The sequence below is a fragment of the Pterocles gutturalis genome, unplaced genomic scaffold (genome assembly GCF_000699245.1).
Source record: "Pterocles gutturalis isolate BGI_N339 unplaced genomic scaffold, ASM69924v1 scaffold6220, whole genome shotgun sequence".
Classification (NCBI taxonomy): domain Eukaryota; kingdom Metazoa; phylum Chordata; class Aves; order Pterocliformes; family Pteroclidae; genus Pterocles; species Pterocles gutturalis.
Genome location: NW_010140607.1, coordinates 1 through 19535, shown reverse-complemented (window position 1 = coordinate 19535; position 19535 = coordinate 1). Strand labels below are relative to the sequence as shown.

General features: G+C 39.8%; 1 protein-coding gene across 2 annotated transcripts in view; it reads right to left on the bottom strand.

Moving 5' to 3' along the window:
- Nucleotides 1–17317, bottom strand: part of SNAP91 (synaptosomal-associated protein, 91kDa) — a 44876-nt gene extending 27559 nt beyond the window's left edge. The window contains exons 1-12 of one of the 2 annotated variants that reach the window (XM_010083731.1): nucleotides 17181–17317; nucleotides 16014–16089; nucleotides 14334–14436; nucleotides 12276–12369; nucleotides 10521–10632; nucleotides 8966–9072; nucleotides 7584–7625; nucleotides 5537–5607; nucleotides 5114–5119; nucleotides 4160–4187; nucleotides 2061–2170; nucleotides 816–916 (exon numbers count right to left, since the gene is read on the bottom strand). In XM_010083731.1, the coding sequence (XP_010082033.1) occupies nucleotides 816–916; nucleotides 2061–2170; nucleotides 4160–4187; nucleotides 5114–5119; nucleotides 5537–5607; nucleotides 7584–7625; nucleotides 8966–9072; nucleotides 10521–10632; nucleotides 12276–12369; nucleotides 14334–14436; nucleotides 16014–16089; nucleotides 17181–17279 (949 nt within the window). In that variant the 5' untranslated portion in view covers nucleotides 17280–17317. The remainder of the gene's footprint in view (nucleotides 1–815; nucleotides 917–2060; nucleotides 2171–4159; nucleotides 4188–5113; nucleotides 5120–5536; nucleotides 5608–7583; nucleotides 7626–8965; nucleotides 9073–10520; nucleotides 10633–12275; nucleotides 12370–14333; nucleotides 14437–16013; nucleotides 16090–17180) is intronic. The other variant, XM_010083730.1, reaches the window with a different exon arrangement.
- Between the last annotated feature and the right edge of the window lie 2218 nt (nucleotides 17318–19535).

The following is a 19535-nucleotide window of genomic DNA, read 5'->3' as shown; positions in this document are numbered from 1 at the left end:
CCTGCTGTGAGAAGCCTGACCAGTGTGTTAAGCTGCCACGCAAGTGAAGATCTCCTAAGATCACACCACAGTGGGTTTACAACTATGTAAGTTAAATCACATTTACTGGCCTAATTCCTTCTCTTCACAGGACAGGAGTGGACATTGCCTACTGTACCTCCTCTTCAGATCACGAGCTGGTAGCACCGCCTGGAACAACAGGCTCGGTTCACCACAGAGCTCGGATCCCAGAGAGCTGGTTGGGTATTCCTATTTGAAAGCAATCAGCCCTCTACTTCTATTTTCATATTTTTATTCTAACCAGACAAGGCAGATTTTAATAAGATATGTTAAGGCTTGTCAGAGGTAATCACACTTGCAGCAGAACCAATTTGCCACCATTGGCTTTAGATGCATTTTTGTTTTAAAAGATATTTTTGATCCTCCCCCTACCGTGGGCTTTGCTTTATGAACAGAAGAGTTGATTTCTGCCCTCACCTTGACAATAAGCACCTGAGCAGTCCTAGTTCTTCTGGTTTAAAGTGCCTACCCTACCTGTTCACCTTCAGCCACCACCCCTCCTGCTCACTTTTAGTCTCGTAATCCTGGCTCCCCCCAGCTTTGCAGTCAGGCTCCTATAAGCAGCTTATACTAGTATGCATATCCCTGGAAAAAGGAGTAGCCTTGTGCTGCGAAGGGATGCCCGACTGTCAGGTCAGCAGAAGCCTGGGAGAGAGCTGGTAGCATCCTGTGCTAGCAGAGGAAGAGCCAGGTTTCAGTTCAGCCAGGCAAGGAGGTGCAGACTGCAAGAGATGCCAACAGCGAGGTTTCTCTACCTCCCCACGAAGTTTCCCCGGCAGCGGCTGCTGGAGCTGCCTGCCCAGCAGCTGCAAAATCTGGCTGAAGGTCCAGAAGGTCACTGGATGGTTTGGAAGAGCTGCCAAGGAAAGGAAAAGAGATTTTAAATATTGGAGGAATTTGTCCATTTTAATCAAATTAAAAAAAAATATTATGACTGGATCGTAGGAATTACTCTTAGTTGGATGACTGATGAAACCATTTTTTTCAGGCCTTAGAATCATAGCAGTGGCCATAAACACCTCTATTGCAGTAAGTGTCAATAATACATTATGCCCCAGGATGGGACCTTAACTTCCATTACTTGATAATGACATTGTAACAGACCTATGAGACTTCTACAATCCTAAAAAAACCAACCAACCAACCAAAAAAAACAACCAAAAAATCCCAAACCTAAAAACCAAAATCCCAGGTGGTCCCTAAGATCAGAGCAAATACCTGCTGTGACTGAAGACAGCTCCATTCTACTTAAATATTTCATCGTGCCATGTCAGAAAGAAACCCGCATTTTCAGGCAATAAACAGGCATTAGGTAGAAGAGAGTTGGTAAAACTTCCGTGCCTTAAGCCAGCCAGATATTTGTTTAGGAAACAAGGTCTTGTTCATCGAGAACATTTAAATAGCAAACAGTAGAAGCTCTTTCTTCAGTGAAGTACTACATCTGACATTGAACTGAAGCCAGTTATTCAAGCTTAGAGCTTTTCAATGTATAGAGTGACTTCCTTTCTACTCATTACAATGAGCAAAGGTTTGTTCGGGTTTTGACTCGAAAGCAAGGTTCAGATTTTCTCATTGGTCAAATGTTTATTTTTTATTTTACCCTCCAAAAAGGTCATTATTTTTGTGCTTCATTAACTGATTTGAGCAATAAGAAAAAGGAATCTTAATTTGGCAGTTTTAGAAACAGAATACTGAAGGTCAGCAAAGACTTCTTTGGATTTGCACATTACTTCAGCCTATTCAGTTAAAAGTTTTTGCTGGGAATGGTACAACATCACTACTACACTGAAAGCAAATCAGAGCAGCCACATTTTTTTTCTTTTTTTTTTTTTTTGTTAGGGCTCATTTGTGATCTATACTGGTAGAATAATATAGCCCATTCAACACTGATGTAACACTACCTGTAATATCAGCAAAATCTTGCAGGTAAGCCTCCTGTTACAAGTGTGACTTTGGCCTCTACATCAAGCTCCGTAACTCAAATATGCTTTTTAACTTACCTGACCGGAGCAGCCGTAGATGAAGTTGCAAAAAGATCAACTGGAGGAGATGTATCAATAGTTTTTGCTGGAGTAGAACTAGGAGATGTAACAGTTGTGGCTGGAGAAGACTGGAGAAATATTTTAAAATACATTCAATAGACCAGCATTTCTCCACAAACAACTCATGCACAGATTCACATACTTTAAAAATCCAATTTTGACATCAGGTCTTCTTATTGTGAGCTGTTCCTCCCTTTGAAAGGATTCAAGGAAGACTGGGCTAAGTTTTCAGAGGGTGGTGGAGTTGAGAAACTCCAAGGTGACTCCACCTAGCGATGCCTGGCTCAAGAGGAAATGTCTGTTGCATGCATTCAGAGCACCTGCAGACACCAGCAGCCAGTCTCATATAAGCCTTAGTCCCTTGGGTTCAAGACTCACCCAACATCTAGGCAACTAACTCAGAGACCTGTGATCTGGAGTTGCCTTACCTGCCTTTTAAAATCCCAGTTAGGGTAACTAACTGTCCCCATGTGTCAAAGGATCCTCAGCATGTTCCAAGAAAATAGTTTGCTCCCCAGCAAACTCCCTCCTCCCAGTTTTAAGACCATCCTGGAGATGGGAGGAACAAAGTGGTTTTGTGGGTATGTTTCTACATCTGTCAGACTCTTTATTTTGTCCATGGAATGAACAGATCTGTAAGTCCACAACAGCACCGTAGTACCCTCATCACACAAATGGTGAGAAAAGAGAAATGGTTAGAAACTAAGTTAACTGCATGTATGTAAACCTTCAGGCTGAAGAGTTTAAGAGCAATCACCAGTGCTAACTGTTAAGTCCCTGGCAAGATATAAAAGACAGCTCAGCCTATGACTTTGCTTCATTAGCTCCTCCAGTTCTAGATAAGGACATCTTAGCTACAGCAAGGACAAACGCTCAGGAGAGTATTTTGCAACTCCTCTGTGCACTTGAAAACTCAGGTTACCTTGAAGAGCATCAATTTAATTCTAAAAGATACCCTGAGCTTTGTCGCAGCATCTCAGATGCAAGAGGTACTTTTCCTAACGCGTGAAGCCATGTCCTATGTTTAGGACTGTTTGCCGTTCTGACCACCTCCAAGAAAGAAAAAGAATGGCAAATTTGAAGTGACTTTCTTCTGAGTTCTGCTACTGCCATGCCATCATCACAACTCTATCAGGAGGTGGATATAAGTTTTCCAGACCCTCCTCAAGCCTTTCCTAATGTTTGAGACTAGATTGGTCCAAATTCTTCATGTAAATCGGGGAACAGGGGATTACTTAAAGTTGTAAGAACGTTTTATGAGTCATCATGTAGTTCCCATCAACTGCTACAGTATTGGACAAGAGAGTTGTTTGTTTGTGTGTTTTAAAAAGGGCTTTTTTGGAAAAGAAATTTAAGAGCTTTCACTAGACTCAACCATTGAACTGTCTCCCTTCGATTCAGAGGTTTTCATTGAGTTTTTCCTGCACAGCACCCGTTATTAGACACAGAACTATGGCAACGCTTCAGGGATACCAGAAACTATTATTACTCACATCATAAAGCTCATGAGTTTATCTAACACTCAAACCAAGGTGTTTTCACTGGCAACTCTTGCTTTAGATTAAGGTGAGCAGTCTCGTAAATAAAGGTCAATTCTGAAACTAGTTTATCAGATGAAAGTTTTCTTCCTGGCTTTTCACATGAATGTGGCTTTGAAAGAGTCAGAATTTCCTCCTAAAAAGCTGCCAATGGAGTGAAGAATTTGTAGGAAAACAGCATGGAGTAAGTTTCTCACTGACGTAAGAAAAAAAAAAAAAAGAAGTTGAGATAAAGATATGTGCATCTTTCACGTTTTCATAAAGCGTGAGCATCAAACCCCGGCAAAGCTGCTCAGCATCCTGCACTGGTATAAGCACCACAGCACTTCAGATCAGTGAAGTGCTTTTGTGGGGCCATTATCTACAAAGCCATTAAATGATGCAATTATGTCAATTAGGTAGGGCCTAAGTCTAAAAAGCAAATTAGGAGACGGAAATTTAACCCTTCATGCCCTTAAGATGTTCTAAAGCATACCACCTGAACAAGAATTAACTAGTACAGCAATTGGCAGTATTTACCTTGCTCAGAGGAGAAGGAGCCCCAGATCTAGGAAAAAAAAAAAAAACGGGGTTTTCAGATAAGTACACTTTTGGAAACTATGTTTCTGGTCATCAAAACTCATGCAAAAATAGCAAAAGCTAAGCATGACAGCTTTCTGAAGATCTCTACAACCACATGCCCTCCCCATTTCTCTAATTTTCATGTGTCGCTTTAGACAAGGAATGCAAATTGTTACTTCAAAGCTTAAATGAATCTTTTAAGTTAATTGGTATCATAGGATTATTCTGCCTTTTAAACAAGCTCTGCTAAATGAAGGAAAGGCAGAGATGCACGTTAAGTGTCTTGTGCTGGGGCCTAGAGGAGTCAGTAGGAAAAAGTTATTGGGGCAAGATGGCACCATAATATAAACATGAAACAACAGCAGAATAAGAAGCAGTAATCTAGCATAAGTCTTCTGAGGATATGTCAGTGAATTTTCAAAGTCAACCATTCTTTCACAGAAAGTCAGAGTTACTGTAAAATAGTGATGTTTAAAATACGGAAACAGCTGGAAAGTCCAAGCTGAAAGTTCTCCCCCATGCAAGAAATTCACACTAACACTAACCAAGAGAGCCTTAAACCCAAGTTAAAATGTATGTCAGTGCTTTTGTTTACTTTCGTTATTATGATGTATGAAAATACTTCTACATACTTTTAGAGCTACTTTGATCTAAGAGATGAAAGGAGGAGCTGAAGTTAAAACTGCACCAGTAGCACCATCCTATAGGTTACTTGAATTGGTAAGTCCTAGGAGCTGTAAAACTAATTAGAAGATCTGGAGCAAAGACAAAAGTGACTGAAAATAACTTAATGACTGTATACAAAAGCAAGTAACAATTTAAATAAGATATTTATTTCTAATTGTTCAAGCCATCTTAAAAAAACCAACCACCATGTCTGCATGCAGGTGATATGTGAACATACACACTTACCCTTCGCTAAATTGCAAGGAAAGCAATAGTGAAAGAGAAAACACAGTTTTAGTTTAATCCTTCCTAGACTTAGCTATGATAAATATCTAGTAAGAAGATGCAAAACCATTGTAAAACAAAACAATCTTTATTATAAAAGCTTTAGCAGCAGGGAAAAACAGTTCCTTCTAGGAGTCTTCCATAGTTAATTTTACTTCATTTTGGAAAGTGCCTAGTTGTCCGGTGTGTTATTTCCCCCCACTCCACAGTAAGAAGGAAAAGTTGCCATTAAGGTGATTTTGTATAGGAAAGGAAAAGCCTGTTCTTACCATGGCTTATTTTCCAGCTAAGTAGCAAAAGGACGTTGGGGAAGGCAAACCTCAATATCAGCTAGTCTGACATTGTACCGCTTATCAAGGCAAAACTGTAACAATATACACCTACTTGTTGCCAGGTTTTTTTCCTTCCAGTGAGTTCAGATGTTGTTCGAGGGTCTCCATGAGACTGCTAGGAGCCTGGAAGGCAAAGAGAAAGATACAGTTCTGAACACATTGCATTGACCTAGTGATACTTTGAAATCCAGCACCAACTTCTCTGAAGTCCCCCATGTGCATTTACATCACTGTGAATATACTGGATTTCCATGCTAGAAATATTCAGGCAAAAGACTGCCTTTGAAAGATAATACTGTGTCCAAACTTGCAGAGAGAAAACATTTACCTCTACTAGACAGTGCCTGAAACGTCAATCCAGAATGTGCTGCTGCCCATGCTTTGAGTCTGGGTTACACACTGACACAGTGCAGCATCCACAGTTAATTTTAAGAGTAAGAGGTTCAAGGTCATCCTTTCAGTTTTGATTTTAGTCTGACCTCCAACACCTTTTTCATGACCAGTGGGTTAGAAAACATTTTCAGTCTAAATAAAACACACAGCCTCAAAAGAGCTTACCCTTAGTTCAAGATTCCCAACATCACAAAATCTTACAGCTGCGTCTTCTCAAAACGGTGGCCAGGCACAGGTTACTGCACCCAGCAGCTAACCCCAAACTGGGAAGAATTACTGTTTCAGACACATACAAAAACTTAGCTTTTTTCAAGCCTCCTTGATCTTAAGGTTTTAAGCAACCTTTTTGTGGTCAGGCAATACTCCTAGGCGTTAAAACTGAGCAATAAGATATCTTAACACATGCAGCGATTTAAACTGCTCAAAGAATCCTTAAATAATGGCTTGGGTTTAAACAAGTCCCACCTACATATGCAATGCAGAAACATTTTAACCATTACTGCTGTATGTTATAGGCATATTTATTAATTTTCAACTAATTTGAGCACAAGAAAGAATTTGGTTAAACACAACTGACTTAGTTACAAGAATTATCCATCAGCAAGAAAAAGACAAGCAAAGGCTTTCATTCACTGAAAGAACAGATTCAGACTTCTACATATTCAAAAAGGCTACAGCATAAGATGCAAGTTGTGCCTACTTAAATATGTAAGCAGAAAGCCATTAAAAAAAAATTCCATTATTATTCCTCTTAGCAATGGCAGCTCTACACACTTTAACTAGCTTTCCAACATATTATTCATAGGTTTCTTAAAAGCCAACAAGCTAATATGAGACTCATCTAGCAAACAGAATTCACAGAAGCAGCTTTGGAAAATTTCTACCCAAATGCAGCACTCTGAAAATTAAATATTGTCTGGTATCCAATCTGCAACTATGAATATCGCTTAATTTCTTCTAGATACTGCTTCAAAGTTAGATTAATCTATTGGTCAGCATTGTGGTGGAACCTTAGGTACGGGTTCCCCATTAGCTATTTGAGGGAAAACTGACATACTTTAAGAATTGCTAATAAAGAAAAATGAGCCAAGCTCTTCAGCTGCCAAGATCCCTCTTTAGTTTCCAAAACGTTGCAGCCAAACAAAGTCCAAGCATGACAGCTATCACCTTCTATTTACAGTACTGTGACCACTTCTTCGGATTTACAGAGTATGTCCACACAGCAAGTGTCAACACAACCAGCTTCTTGTGGAATATTGCCATGGCTTGCTTTAGGAATTTAGGTATACCACTGATATTATATACAATTATGTATTACTTATTAGCTGAAATTGTTTTATTATTCACTTTTTATTTATTTCTCCGTGCCTAGTTCTTATACACTCTGGACATCATCTCAGGGAGAGTTTATGTAGTCTGTCATCAAAAACTAACTTGCTCTGTAAATGGTGAAAATCTGTCCTTTAGCAAGGAAAAAGGAAAACAGTCTACCCTTCAACTATAGGTTGGAAGTCACTATGAAAGACAATATTTTAGTTCTATCAGTCTTCAAAAATAGCTCTCAGTAGTTCTTGTTTGCAAGTTGGGAGGGCTTTAAAATGTTAGGTGGTATGATTTCCCAGCAGCATTGACATTCCTGGTGTGCTTCCTAATTACTGAACTTTTAGTTATTACAGAGATCCAAAAAGACTACAAGATAAGCTTACCTGTGTAAGATCAGGGATATCGCCTTTGTCAATTCCGACTTGCTGCAGATGTAAAAGAGATAAAATGTGAGTTATTCCACTGCAGCAGGCACTGATTTTGACTAGAACTGTGGTATGCTCTTCTACCTATAATGCACTTTGTTTTTAGAAAAAGACTACAAAGTTTGCAAGTGTAGATGCCCATCTTTCCAGCTACCTTCAACAACCTGCAGTAGTCTTTTTTTTTTCCCCAAAAAAATTATATGTCCATAAAAAAAAAAAAAAAAAAAAAAGGAGTTTGATTCCACCCAGGTAAAGTTCATACTCCATACTGCAAATCAGGCAGGGCTTTCTGGCCATACACTGTTGTCTCAGAGGACAGCAGTAGGGAACTACGGATCACATATTATCCAGATACCTGAGTATCCTAATGAAGGTCTGACATTCAGTCAGTGAACAAATCCTAGAAGACATCACTTAAAAAAATGCTTAAGCTCAAGTCACTTTGTTGTTCTGCCCTTCTCTCCCAGCATTTCAAAGACAGCGAGATGAGGTCTAAGTCTGTAATCTGCTAGTTGTCCTGTTGCTTCACTATTGTTCTTCAAAGCACCTGTTGGTTTAGCTTTGCAGAAGAACAAGCCCCACCACACCTAGTAATCCTGAAGTGTAGTCACTATAGTCCCTGTCCTGTAAAGCTGACCTATAGGTGTCTAAAATACTTCACTCCCTCAAGTCCAATGTTCATATCAGACATTACATGCTATTCATGAGTCTAGCAGACTCCTTCATAAATATTTAAGTAAATTAGCAAAGAAACAAAATTTTTATTCAGCTCATTACTGTTGTCCATTATAATGAAGTATGAAACATGGAAAATGTACCTCTTCTGCCAAGGACCCAACTACCACAAATGAGCAACAGATATAATTAACCACATAATATGTGTATTATCCACATAAGGGGATGATAACAAGGATCAAAAGCAGGAAAATCTCACATTCCAGTTAACTCGTAGTTGGCTGTAATGACCTAAAAAGTAGACTTATAAAAGCATAATGATTTTATTTCCAATTTCTATATCTTCCTCTAATGTTCATCCTTGTCCTAGAAGCATGCATTTTTTACAGCATTTCCAAGAAATATTGATATAGTTGAAGTCATGTCAACTGTTACATTACCAGGAAAGTTGGGGGTGGCTGCACAGTAGAGACGTGGAAGTCCTAAGCAAGGTTTAGTACCAGTTTAAGAAGAGCTGAACAAGCCGATGCAGGAACTTCTATACTTCCTCACATTTATACATAGTGAGTCAGATGCTTAGCAAGTGCAATTAATACTTTACATTGGTGCTAAAAAATTCAAGAAATACTTAAGTGCCAGACTCCAGAAGACTGGAAGTCACTTACCTCTGCAACTTTAAGAAACTCTGATACTCTGGTCATTCGAGTAAGAAATCGTTTGTAGATTTCAAGAGCATCTTTACATTGTCCCTTTTTCATTTCAAAAAATTTCTCTAGAGAAATAATTTGGCAAAGTTCAGTTAAGATATCTTGCATTAGATCTGCATTCATCAGCAACTCTAGTATTCAGGAAAATCACGTTTCAAGAATATTGCACTCCATTAACATTTTTGTACTTGGACGCTAACCTAGTAGTGTTCCTTGTCCTTAGCAGAATTTAGAAATTGGGCTTGACAAGGCACTAAAGAATTAGACTGGAACATCACACCCCCAGCAGCCATAGCACTGTGTGTGACGCAAATCAGGTTTTAAAATATAAATAGTAAGCAGATGAAGTAGCTACCAAACTTAAAATTCAAAGTAATTAAGAATACTTAAATAAATATCAATATATGTCCTTTCTCAAGCTGTCTTCACTCCGAAGAAGAGTACCTCTTCCACTTGAGTAGCTCTCTGAAGTTGGTTTGTGTCCAACTTCAAGCCCAACTGCCACATATTTCAACCTGAACTTACACTTTAAGTAGCAGCAGACAGTGAAATACCAACCCAATTGTTATACTCAACACATTTGTCTCTGCTCCATAAGCTTCTCATGCCTATCATTTCAGTCAAAACACCTGGGACTTACTGTTATGAAACACCACCAGAAAGTGTTGCAACATGGATTAAAATACATATATATATAATGTTGGGTTTTTTTTGTTGTTTTTTTTTTTTTTTTACTTTTTGCCTGTTCAGTCTCTGCAACCTCTTGGTTTCTTCCTGTTCTAGACACAGCCAGTTTTAGGTCAGCCATGCTGGCCAAGTACTCTGAGTTTCTATCTGTCTTTATAGACCAGCGGAAGTGCTCACAAGTTTTAATAGCTGAAGCTCTTTTTGTGCAGGGTCAGTTATTTTTCCTGCAGTTTACAGTAACTCCTGGGTTAAGACTTCATAACAAAGCCTTCTGCAGGCACAGCTTAAGGTGTGTTATGCTGGTGGTCACACCCAGCTGTTTGAGCTTCAGAACATGCTGACAACCTCTTATAGACTTTGTAACCCGACAGTAGGTAAGGTTTTGGTGGGGACCCAGCTTTGGCAGTCATGCTTTCACACAGATCAGGAATGTTACACAGGAGACTATTACTTCATATAAGGCTCCCACGTAGCATATATAACAGAAGAATCTGGGCATCTTAAAAATCAAATAGGAAAAGTTGCTTTGCTCTCCTTGCAGGATATATTAAGCAAGCTCACCTAGCACTGTACATTTCCTTAAGCACAGAAGGGCTCAGTGCCTTTAAGTAGACTTCTTCACAATTTTTAGGGCATATGACAATCCAGCCTCAGATGAACGCTAACGTAAGACGTTATGCCTCAAACTTTTCTCTCATTTCAAAAGAGACAAGAACAGAAAACTGTATTATGTTTTAATGAAAGTTAAGTAAAAAAACTGAACCCAAGCTTAAACTCCTTTCTCACTCACTCATGGTATGTAAGATACAGACACCAGGTTACTTACCTAGTAAGTTAATAACCCCATCATTGTAGCAAGCAAAAAGTTTGATAAGATCTTTAAATAGAAGCATGAATGCAGCATTTATGACACCATTTGTCAGTTCATTTGGATGAACCTACAAATAAAATACCAGTTATTTACAGCAGATTTACTGGATGCAATCAGAAGTTTTAGCTTGTACCAGGTATCTGATGCAAGCACTGAATACAAGCTTTCACACAGAGAAACCAAAGATTTCAGTTGGCAGATCAAGGATTGCTTTCTCCACCATTCCAAAACAATCCACTACAGCAGAGTATCCCCATCAACAGTAAACATCTTAGTCTTGACTCCTGCACCTATCACAAAGAGGAGGAAGGCAGAGATGCTATTAACAAAGATTTAATGAAACTGGACAAAAGATGTCAGTTCACAGCAGAGCTTAAAAAACCTCGGTATTCTAGATAATACAGCTGGGTTAATGATGTCAAGACTTCTTGTTAACTTGGGCAGAATATAATTCCTCATTTATGAAAATATCTTTCTTTTATTAAAAATGCCTCCTGATTCCTTCAAAGACCTCTTTGCAACATTACACTGTACCTCCTACAACAATTCACTCCTGTTTTTATCCTTAAGGCAGATAAACAATCCCACTAACATTCATAACATTATAAATATATTGTAGGCACTTATTTCTATGAACAGTCTAGATTATAGTTTAGCCATTTTATTTTAAAGCTGAAAACCGGATTAGGAAGCCAAACAATGTATATGCAGTATTTTAATGGCTTTTTCCCTCCCAACCCCCTTGCAATCCCCAAAAGAAGTTGTTGGCCAAGAGACAGAAAAAAGACCCTTCAGTCTTCTTGTTTTGTCCATTTCTTTCCCTCCATGATGCAGAAGATGAAACTCCCAGCTCTGAGTCAGCATTCCTCGATGCCCCTCATTCCCCATGCTGTTTCTCTACCCTCTCTAAAAAAAGTGCAACCTGCAGATTTCATACATATAGGAAAGGGCCATTCTTTACTGCACTACCTCAATGAGACACTGAAAAGAGGAATTTTTAGTCCACATGATGGGATGACCAGTAAAACATTATCTACAAGGTGAAATGTGTTCATTACAATGCAGCATTATTCTACCTGGACTTGTGCAAAGCATTCAACACTGTTCCACATGACGTTCTTGTCTCTAAATTGCAGAGACGTGGATTTGACAGTTGGGCCAGACGGTGGATAAGGAATTGGTTGGATGGTCATACCCAACGAGTTGCGGTCAATGGCTCAGTGTCCAAGTGGAGACCAGTGACAAGTGGCGTTCCTCAGGGGTCAGTACTGGGACTGGTGTTGTTTAACATCTTTGTCAGAGACATGGACAGTGGGATCAAGTGTGCCCTCAGCAATTTTGCTGACGACACGGAGAACGAATTGAGAGCAGCCCTGAAGAAAAGGACTTGGGGGTGCTGGTAGATGAGAAACTCAACATGAGCCAGCAATGCGCACTTGCAGCTTCTTTATCAGGGAGCGTAGCAACAGGACAAGGGGTAACAGTTTTAAACTGAAAGAAGGTAGATTTAGATTAGATATTAGCAGGAAGTATTTTACTGTGAGGGTGGTGAGGCACTGGAACAGGCTGCCCAAAGAAGCTGTGGATGCCCCATCCCTGGGCATTGGAACTAGACGATCTTTAAGGTCCCTTCCAACCCTAACTATTCTATGATTCTATGATTTATAAGTCACTTCCCAGTGTTAATGCTGGGTCAACTTCAATACATACATCGAATTCAAGTAGTGCATCAATTTGTTCCTGTAAGATTGGCATACTCTTCAGCAGCTTTTCAGGAGCCATTGTTCTCATTACACCATCAGCTCTGCGAGAGGAAATACATATTAGAAGCCATGGCGTTTCCCCTCTCCCTTCCCCAAAACTGATTTGTTGTCTAAACTTAAGCTTACAGCAGCTATCATCCATCTCAGACATTTGGAGCACTGTCTGATTCTCCTGCTTCTCACATCATCATGAGAGCTGGCATGAAAAAGACTTCATCCAGCCATCCTCCCTGGCAGCAGGTGAGGAAAGGTTTAGTGTCAGAGGGATGAATACAAGAGATTGATCTCTTTATGGGAAGAACACACTGAGAGTTTAAATAACTTGACAAGAAATGTGTCACACAAGTACTTAGACAGCTGATAGTCTTTGTGCATTAAGTTTGTTATTAATAACTAATGACAACTCATTGCTGACAAGTCTGTGGTCACTGAAGAAAAAAAAAAACCCTATAGATTGGTTTTTCTCCCATCAAGTGCCAAAATATATGCATGCCAATTCCGTGACAATTTCAATCAGAGCAATCTTTGCTTAGAACTTCTTTCCTCAGTATTCCTAGGCACCAAATAATTCCATTACTCCTTCATAGCAGTTCCACTGACTTTGACCTGCCTTATCAGTCCTGGACCATGACTCCAACAGGATCACGCAGCAGTCACTGATGTGTAGCACTCTTTGCCACCCATGGTCTTACACCAGTCTTCACAGATGCCCATTTTTATCTCTGAATATCACAAACCTGCACAACCACCATTATGTATCGCCCCATTCTGGCCACTGACAGGTATAGCATCTCCTCTCTGGAAATGCACACTGCTATTCTTACTTATTTTATGCTATTGTACTCTGAGGCAGCACCTTGTTTGGAACATCAGAAACAACATGCACAGAAAGCCTTTCCAGGAACATATAGCAAGCCAGGAATATAAGGATTCCCAGCAACCCAAGCTTAAGTTTATTTAACATGAAGTGTTCGAAGGCACTAGGTGACAAAGGGAATTTAAGATGCTAGCACTACAGCAGCCTGCTGGATCAAAGCCTGCCTGAAGTATCAATCCAACTAGCTACCTTTCTTCATATCAAAAGCTTCTTAGTGATTTATATCCCAGATAGGTTCGAGATAACTGTTCTTGCTCCCACTATGGGAATGGCATCCAGCTACACAGCAAAGCTGTCCAATAGGTCCTACACTTTCTGGCAGTTTGAGAAGCGGGAGAGGAAAGCCTGGCAGCGATGCTTGCATTAACAGCTCAGAATCCCAAGCTGCAGAAAACACTGGAACTGCCAGAAGGATCCTGTATGCAGCTCATGATTAGCAGGAGCATCTTTAGCATGCAGCCAATTAAGCTGCACCTTCAGTGGGTGTTAAGCCACTTGCTGTATTGTCTGTGTTCAAGAGAGAATCTAGAGCCACTGAAGTCCCAGTTAGAGGAGTCAAAAGACCCAAAAAATGATCAAATAAATACGGGTTTTGGTGGGGGGCTTTGGTTTGTTTGGGTTTGGTTTTTTTTTAAACACAGTCCTTGTGGGAAATAAAACCAGTAGTTTATAAGCCTATTCTATTCAGTTTATAACTGTTTGCTGTTTGCCTACAAACTTCAGGTGTTCACTCCCATTTCCCTTTGAAATAAGTCATCTTTCTTATGGAAAGTGTCTGGAGAGTAATGAAACATCCTAAATATAGTATCAGAGCATTTCCTTCTCCAAATCCTAAACACAGTCTCACTGCAGCACAATTTAATAAGTCAGATTTAACACCTAGCACTAAAAGTTAACAGTTCTGCAAGGCACCTTTAGTCTTCAGTCTTTGCCTTACTGCCCACAGGCTTTCCTCTCCTCCTTGTGCAATTTACACCAATTACTACTACTTAAGAAATCCAACCATTCTGGTGTTTCATTGTGGCTAAAAGGAATAATGTTAAGAGACACTATTGAGACACTAAAATTAAGCCTAATGCCCCAAACGAGATTTTCATGGGTCAGTTTACATGTCCAAACTTTGCTTACCCTTTCTTCACTCTTGCAAAGTCAAATGCCATTTGTCTGTAGGAAAATGCTTTTTCATTCAAGTATCTACTATAACGCCTTATAAAGGTGGACATGTCATAACCTGCAAAAAAACAGTTGCACATCTTACATTTAATTTTCATGCTTGTTTGGAGGTTCATTAGAAAATTATAACATACAGTCACTAGACTCTAAGGTTATGTGATCTCAGATTCATCCAATGCACCAGTGGCATGGTTCCTGGGGAAACCTGCTAGTGGCTCCTACAGTTATGTGGTAACATTACTTGATGTCAAAATTAGTTACCCCTCAATTAACAAGAAGTTTTTACTTAAATGGTACATGACTTCCAGGTCAAAGATCAATCTCAACTGAAACACTCTGGCTGTTTTATGATAGCCAGCTCTTACATGGACATTCAAAATTCTCCTGACTAGGTTTACCAGAACAAAGAAGTTATGACAGCATTCACATTGACCTTCTCTGAACTGTTATACCAGAGACCTTCAAGGCATATAATACTGTTCAAGTGGCCTCAAACTTCAGTGACCTTCAAGCCTATGAGACTTCTGAAGAGTTAGTTTTATAGTCTGTCCTTCAGGTATTTCTTTCAAACTTTCTTCCTCTGAGCTTCAGAAATGTGTGCAGAAGGCAACTCACTCTTCTCTTCAGTACAAGCCCCTTTGACTTAGTCACTGTATTTTTCCTCAATATCTCTCAACATTAAGTATCTCTGCCAACTCAGGCTTAACACTACTAACTCTAATGCCTCATTATCTCTGACACACGGTTGTACTATCTACGAAATGGCAATGTAAGTCTAAAGGAGTGGCTTCATTGTTGCCAAATACCAGTATCTTTCCATACACGTTTTGCTTAGACAAACACAGTTTTAATATTTGTTTGGCTCTGTTCCTGCCCTGTGTTACCAATTCTAAAAGATGCTCAAGTCTTTTGGCATCACGTGTCTCCATCGGGAGATGGAGTAACGTGGCATTGCTTCAAGCTTGCCCATTTTGCATTCTACAGACAGCCTACAAGTATTCTCTGACAGATGCAGAATTAAGTTTTCTCTCTTCTCTAGAAGAGCTAACATGAAATAAGCTTTTCCTCTGTTAAGTGAGGGAACATGAAAATTCACTAATTCCAGAGTCAAAAGTACAAAAGCAGACTTCGTAAGCTTTAGAGGTAACAACTCCTTAACTTCTGCCTAGACCTTTCTAAATTCACTACTCAAATCAAAACCAGATAGTTCTTTTGGTGCCACCCTGGCCCAATTAAACACTTGCAGACAATTCCTAAGAAGTGCAGTGTACCCAAGCAACCAAATAACCATTTAAGACTGAGTAAAAACCAAAAAACTACATGGAAAGTTACCCATTTCATCCTCGGCTCCCATAACAGTTAAGGAGATATAGCTGACCCAGCCCAGATTTCAACCAGCACTTTCTAAAGGGAGTTGTAGAGTTTCACCTTTTGCCTGAAAATCTTGCAGGAACTGAGAAACATTATTCTGAAGTTGTCCTGCCATTTATTTGAGCTCCTGTATTCATTAAGTACTTATAAAAAGGCTTCAGTAGCACATTTTTATATTTTTTTTGCATTTTATGAATGAAGGAGCAAATTAACAATAGTATCTTATTTAGAATCTTGTTAAGATTATAGACACGAGTAGCTTACCATGAGATCCACTTTTGTCCAGAAAATTGCTGAGATTGAACAATGTGTTTCTAGATGCCAGGTACTGAATAAATCTCTGCAACACAAAGTTGTTTTCTTATCATAGGCTGTATCTGAAGGCTTTGTACCTCCAAGCAGGAAGACCACCAGTCTAGTTGCAGCACACACACATGAAAACCCAGATTTTTGTCTTAGCCTGCAATACCTTCCTCGAAACCTTTTTCATCCATTCAGCTTAATTACATTTAGCCTGAATCTCTACTAAATATTCTACTGTATACATAAAAATAGATTCTGTGAAAAACACAAACCAGATTGTGGAAGGAGCAATAAAAATGGTTAACACGCAAAGAGATTTGAGGAAGCACAAGATTTATCTGCTTACAAAGCAGCATATCCAGGCTAGACCCAGACTTTTCAATCCAGCAGCCCCCAGTTTCAGCCAAGCCAAGGGGCTCTTTTAATAACAAGCAAGCCCCACACCAAGTACAGGGACAAACAGCCTGAAACAGTTACAGAAAGCAAATCAGAATATTGGCCAAAACTTGGAATTGAAAAAAATAGGACAGCTGTAAAAATTTATGCTGTGACATTGGAGAAGTACGTTGCATGAAAACATTTTATATACAGCCAGGGAGGAATTGTTTCACAGTCATACTAAAGCTCTTTAAGGATGCTTTTGGTTTTTACACAGACATACTAGTCTATCCAGGCCAATAAAAAGCAAGGGCAAGGAACACACAATCCAAAAGGCTATCAAGTTGAATTGACAGCTCTAGGAAGATTTTGACGCTCATGCAGAGAGGGCAGCTATTTGGATGGCAGTACGCATGTGCCAGAACATCAACTTAAGTCTCTAGTCAAAAAGTCCCAGGTAGTCTTTAATCCTGCATAGCTCTGTTTTCAGATGATGCACAAATTGTCAACATCCTGGAAGACGCTGCTGCTTGCTCTTATGCCATGGCTTTGTAAAGGAAGAGACAGAGACAGTTGGCATGCCTCCAACTACGTTGTTAGAGGTAAGCTTACTCCTCATCAAGACTCATTCTTGCCTTTTTTTCTCAGGTCCTTACTGGTTCAAAAGAGACGCCTTTACACTACTAATGTTTTTGGCTTGGAGTCTACTCAGTGCCAACATGGTCTCGAGAGAAAGCTGGTTACACTTACCTCATTGCCATGAACCATTAGATGATGTGTGGTAACTAAGGCTTTGAATACGACCACCCAGCTGCTATTTGTTGCTCGCTCAAAAAGCGTATCAGCCATCTGAGGAATATTCACGTTTGTTTCATTCGTTGCTTGGATCAAGTCTGTAAAAGAGGGAAAAGGAGGGTATTAGGTGCTACAAATAAGATGAAAAAGTTTGTAGCATGGCCAAGCTCTCAGCCCACCAGGCTGCAGGCCATGGTTGTGACAAACAGCAAGTTCTGCATTTAAAAAACCAAAACCAACCCCCCAAAACCTGAGATTACATTAGTATATGCTGACAGCAACACTGGTCTGACTCTTTTGTCCAACAGCATTAGCTTTCCAACAATTCTGTCCTGAGCTATGTCCCAAACCTTTCTCCATCTTCATCCCAGCTGAAGTCAGGGTGCACAACATTACACAACTTTGCTGCTGGTGGGCTTCCAAGTTAGTTGTGGCAGTTCACTGCCTCTGGGTTAGATGAGTAAGTATTATTGACAGGTAATAAATACATCAAGCACACTGAACCGAGTCACATCAGCCCAAAGAGTTATCACCAGAAACAGATACTCCAGTCATCTCGGAGGTTAGACTTTCATCAGCATGCTACAGCACACCTCCGAGAGCCCCTACAGAGCTGGGCAGCAGAAGAATGCATCCAGGCATGCATTAAGACTTCTTCAACAGCAGGAAAGAAGGTAAGGATAGACATTAATTTATACTGAAGAATAACAGTCTTCTGCAAGCAACTGCACCTTACATAGAAGAAATAAGACACCAGACTGTCTTAGGGAGCAAGAATAAAATCCAGCTTTGTGTCCTGTACATTAGGAAGGTTCAGACTTGCACAGAAGAGTACATGAAATTAAGATAAGTACTTGAATCATAAACAGTAGTGAAGCAAGCTTTCCACTAGCATTTATATCCCACATCTAATGATAGGATCTTCGATTTACTACATCACCTATTGCCTACAGACTCTTGCTTGGCAGCCAGCAATGACCTTCTACAAGCTATTACCTATTTTTGAGACACAGCTGCAAACTGCATACTGCAACTGCATGACCAAAACCTGCGTGATGCCAGACACAGCCCTAGCAAGATTTCAGGATGCAACTTCATGCAACACAGAGCACAGAACACAGACCTAATTGTAGGGCTGAGGCTTAAAGTTTGAAGACCTGAATAGAAAAAAGTTAAAAATTAAAAGTTTAACTACTAGACTAAGCATTATCTGTGTTACCAGTGAAATTACTCATCTTTTACTTTCCTTAATAGGAGAGTAATCAATGTTAATGATTTTACATGCATTTTTTCCCCCCGTCTCCCCCAGACTAGAAATGTTCATCCAACTGTTCAAGTCATTGCGTGATGACAGACATTCTAGCCTAGAAGCAGACAGACTGTTCTGTGACTGATCCTTGTACACCTAAACCATGCAAGCCTGCTTTAACCACTCCACGGGAGTTCAGTTCACCTGGGCAGAAGAATCACCACTTTACAGACTCGCTTTCCCTCCCCAACACAACCACATACAATGGAGGGCATTAGTGCTGCTTAGAGCAGAAAGCCAAGGCTCAGACTGCTGTGAAACCACTGATTCTGCCTCTGCAGGGCAGGAAAAGTCCAGAGGATGGGTCTGTCTAAACAGACCAATGAGTCACATCAGCTATTGAGAACCACCTGCTATGTTCAGAAACCCACATTGCTGTACCAGAAGCATTCAGAAGTTTAGTAATTTTATTTTTTTTTTTAATTCATAGCAAGTGATTTTTATGGGGTTTTCACTTCTATTAAACAGACTCATTTTAAGATACAAGAAATCTATAGCTCAGGGTCAGAAGCCTGGGAAAACTGCAGTGCTTGTGTTTAAAATTGCCTTTTGTATGGGCATAAAAGCTGAAAAAGTTGTCTTCAGTTTCAGGTCAGTGGAATAATTTTCTGTAATGAGACAGAAGATAAAAATTATGTGATCTGTTTGCCAAGTTTGATTTTAAAATGCTTGTTGTCATGGTGTTCTTTGTTTAGGTTGGGAGGTTTGCTTGTTTGTTTGTTTTTCTTGCAGAACACCTTCTGAAATGTAAAGTTAAACTTCTATAACCTCAGTAATACCATCCTTGAAGAAGGCAGTGTAAGAGGCCATACTTTTTACGTTATTGTCTCAAAGTTTGCTGAAATGGACAAGTCCTGGCCAAGGTTCCAGGACTCCTTTTGTCTGAGACACCCTGAAGGACAAGCCTTTGCCAAGGTTCCAGGAATCCCTTTGTTTAAGAGATGGACGAAGGACAAGCCTTTTCCAAGGTTTCAGGAATCCCTTTGTTTAAGAGATGGACA